A 3,554-nucleotide genomic window follows, 5' to 3' on the forward strand; every position below is an offset into this window, starting at 1 on the left:
TTTAAATGCTATTTACCAACTAATATGAACCCTTTAAATAATCTTCTCTGGAATTTTTTAAGATTTTTTTCCAATCTGGGATATGGTAATGGTGAATTCTTTTCTTAGTGGTTAATATGAAAATGGGAAGCATTGAACTAATCATAGAAATAATATTTAATCCAATTAAAGCCACCTTGTCATGTGTGCATATGGAATGTAACAAAGAGTAGCTAAAAATACAGAAATAAGATTTTATGAAATACTACACAAGTGTTAGTTGTATATACAGATGTCAAAACATAACACATCAAACTGTATACTTGAAATAGGTGCAGTTTATTCACCTGAATTAGAAATCACTTGCTTTTATAATTAGTTATGCTTATGTGTTAGTAAAATTGTAAGTACATTTTACTGGTAAGGCAGGAACCCTTGCATTTATTTAGTAGTTATCTTGACCTGTTTATTTTGGATTGATGGTAGGAGCACCTTGTTAAAAGAGGGTTGGTCAGAATGGAGGGAGGTAGTGGGTGATTGGTTAGGTCAACTGAATTCTAAGCGCCAGTAATGGGTTCCTTAGTGATAAACACTGCAGTTAGGCTACCAGCCTATGACTTATTCTGGTTTTTCCTTATCACCCAAGGCTTCAATTGCAATCCCGGGCTCTGGCTTGGGCTTGGGCTCCAGCTGGATCTCAAGCTCAGGCACCGGGGCAGGCTCAGGTCCTGGGGCAGGCTCCAGGGAAGACTCAGGAATGGTGATAGGCCCATGATCTGCCCCCAGGATGGTATCAGGTTCAATCTCATGGAAGGAAGTTGGTGTTGCTTCTAGTTGAATAACATCTTCAGATGGCATTGTCTCAAACTCTGTAACTCTGTTTGTCATTGGTCTGCAGGAAGAAGGCCCAGAGAAGACCAAGTTAGGGTTTGACATTTCACATGGAGCCACAGGTTTCAGTGACCATAGGTCCCAATCTGTTCAAGACCTCTGTGATTTCTGATATTCTGGTTCACTGTTAGATCACGTGTCTCTATCTTGGGTGCAGAAAAGTTATGTCTCAACAATATCATTAGAGTTCAAGAGAGAAAAACCAGTGTTCCAAATGTGGGAAAACATATCAAGGTGAAAGGATCTATTCATCTAGTAAGGTCTTTGAGGCCCAAATCCATGACTCGGGTGTTATCTCTAGCTCGCACTTCATCTAGCACAATACTTGGCATCTGGTTGGTGCCCAATACACAGTTGTGGAAGCATAGAAATGGCAAGATGAACAAATGAACAAGTGTGATATACATTCAAGAAGAAATGGCAGAGTGGTCAAGAGCATAGGCTGTGGGCCCAGTCACATTCTGACTTCTGTAGACCTTAGGCACTTTTGCCTTTGTGGGACCCTTGTTCCAAAAAAAAATATTGAAAATTATATTTTATGACTGGTTGGTAGAAAGACAAGTATATTAATATGCTAAATCATTTTCTTATACCTAAAATGGTTATTGTGGTTAAATAAGTTGATATAAAGTGCTTAGAACAGTCTGAAACACAGCACTCAGTAAACAGTACCCAACATGATTCTTTTATAAAAGTAGTGAGAATAAAAAGAAAGATACCCCTGATATTTTATGCTAAAAGGAGTACTTAGGAAGAGCTGACTAAAAGAGATATGCCAGAGAAATGACTATATTCAAGTAAAGACAACAAATTAAGGTCTTACTCGAGTTCTGTGGTGGTTTTAGAAGTTCTCTTCCTTTCATTCCCCTTTGCCTTTGCCTTGCTCCTTGCGTAGCACACCGCAAAGGTGATAATGGCAGCACCTACTAGGGTACCCACCAAGGCCCCAACAATGATTCCAACTTCTGGATCTGGAGTATATAAGCAACTGGTTAGTAAAGTGGAATATATTGTCTCTGCCTCATACATGTACTTTTGTGACAGGGGGGCAATATTTGGGGCATTCATAGAGTGGAAAATATTGGAATTGCATAGGCTGGGAGTATGGAAACCCCTAGAACTCTGGCAATTGGACTCAGGGGGGAAGCATGATGGCTAGGTCAACTATGTAGCTTACCCATTCACATTTACACACATAAATAATAAAAAAATATGCCAACTTGGGGGAGGTGGCATCACTTTCAAAATGGGGCATCATCCTATGCACCAAGAGGTTGCTGGTTTGATTCCTGGTCAAAGCATATGCCCTGGTTGCAGGCTCAATCCTCAGTAGGAGGCATGCAGGAGGCAGCCAATCAAATTTTCTCTCATTAATGTTTTAATCTCTCTCTTTCCCTCTCCCTTCCTCTCTCTAAAATCAATAAAAACATATTTTTAAAAACTTTATATTTAAAAAATTAAGTTTCGAGGAGTCTTCAGTGTGCATTTGCTTGGTGAGTGAAAGAAACACCATGGAGCTGCACTCTGGTGACCAGAGAAATGACCTCTGTTACAGGCATGGACATTTTAGCAGGTTTTCCAAGAGAATAGGTCAAGTGGGTCCCTACAGTCTCTCTCATAGTTTCCATGCTCACTACGGAGTCTCATATATTCTGGCCACTGGAAAGGGATATGCCCATTTCATAAACTGGTTTATTAGATCAGTCTATAGAGAAATTTATTGTGTGAGATGATTCAGCTGAGCATGAGACTTTATTGTCCCCAAGAGGCCATGTCTGTGTTCCAGGAAGGCTCATCCCCATCCACCTCCCTTCAAATAAGAATGGACATCTTATATTTTGAGACTAAAGCCTAGTTGAATTGTGGGATTATTCCTTCAACATTTTATGATTAAAGGAATACATGTGCATAATTTAGAAAGTCAAACAGTTCCACTAGGCATCTAACAAAAACAAACTAAAACAAAAATCACCAGTCCTCCATCTCTCAGTCCCATTCACTAGAGACAATCATTTTTAACTATTTTGTAATCTTCTAAAATGTGCCCCCATGTTTCTATTATGCTTGTTCTAATATGTTCTCTATGTTTTCCAATTTTGGTTATTTTCTATTGACTTCCTACTCTGGAAGTTGAAGTTTTAACTCTCTTACACCATTCCCCTCACACCCTACCACATTCTCCTTATATATTTACTAGTGGCCCAGTACACGAAATTCATGCATGGGGGGATAGGGAGTTGTCCCTCAGCCTGGCCTGCATCCTCTCCAATCTGGGACACCTCGGGGGATGTCCAACTGCCGGTTTATGTAGTCAGACATCCCTCTCACAATCCGGGACCACTCGCTCCTAACCACTCACCTGCCTGCCTGCCTGATCACCCCTAACCACTCTGCCTGCTGGCCTGCTCACCCCAACTGCCCCCCCAGCCTTCTTTCCCACAACTTCCCCCCCTGCCAGCCTGCTTGCCCCCAACTGACCCCCCTGCCAGCCTGCTCACCCCAACTGCGCCCCCCCCACTGAACTGAGCACCCCCTACTGCCCCATCCTCCCTCGGCCCGAGCGACCTAAAAACTCTGCGTCTACCCAGCAGAACGGGATTGGCGCGTGAATGGCTTCCCCGTCCAGTTAGCATATTACCCTTTTATAGGTTAGGCTATAGACCCCGTGGAATAAATTCTGTCCC

At 42.0% G+C, this 3,554-nt stretch overlaps 1 protein-coding gene across 2 annotated transcripts in view; it reads right to left on the reverse strand.

Moving 5' to 3' along the window:
• Positions 1-413: 413 nt before the first annotated feature.
• VSIG1 (V-set and immunoglobulin domain containing 1) overlaps positions 414-3,554 on the reverse strand; it is a 24,989-nt gene continuing 21,848 nt past the window's right edge. For both annotated transcript variants that reach the window (XM_023756866.1, XM_023756860.1), the window contains 2 exons: positions 1,694-1,841; positions 414-871 (listed from right to left, as the gene is read on the reverse strand). In XM_023756866.1, the coding sequence (XP_023612634.1) occupies positions 598-871; positions 1,694-1,841 (422 nt within the window). In that variant the 3' untranslated portion in view covers positions 414-597. The remainder of the gene's footprint in view (positions 872-1,693; positions 1,842-3,554) is intronic.

The sequence above is a fragment of the Myotis lucifugus genome, unplaced genomic scaffold (genome assembly GCF_000147115.1).
Source record: "Myotis lucifugus unplaced genomic scaffold, Myoluc2.0 scaffold_2, whole genome shotgun sequence".
Classification (NCBI taxonomy): domain Eukaryota; kingdom Metazoa; phylum Chordata; class Mammalia; order Chiroptera; family Vespertilionidae; genus Myotis; species Myotis lucifugus.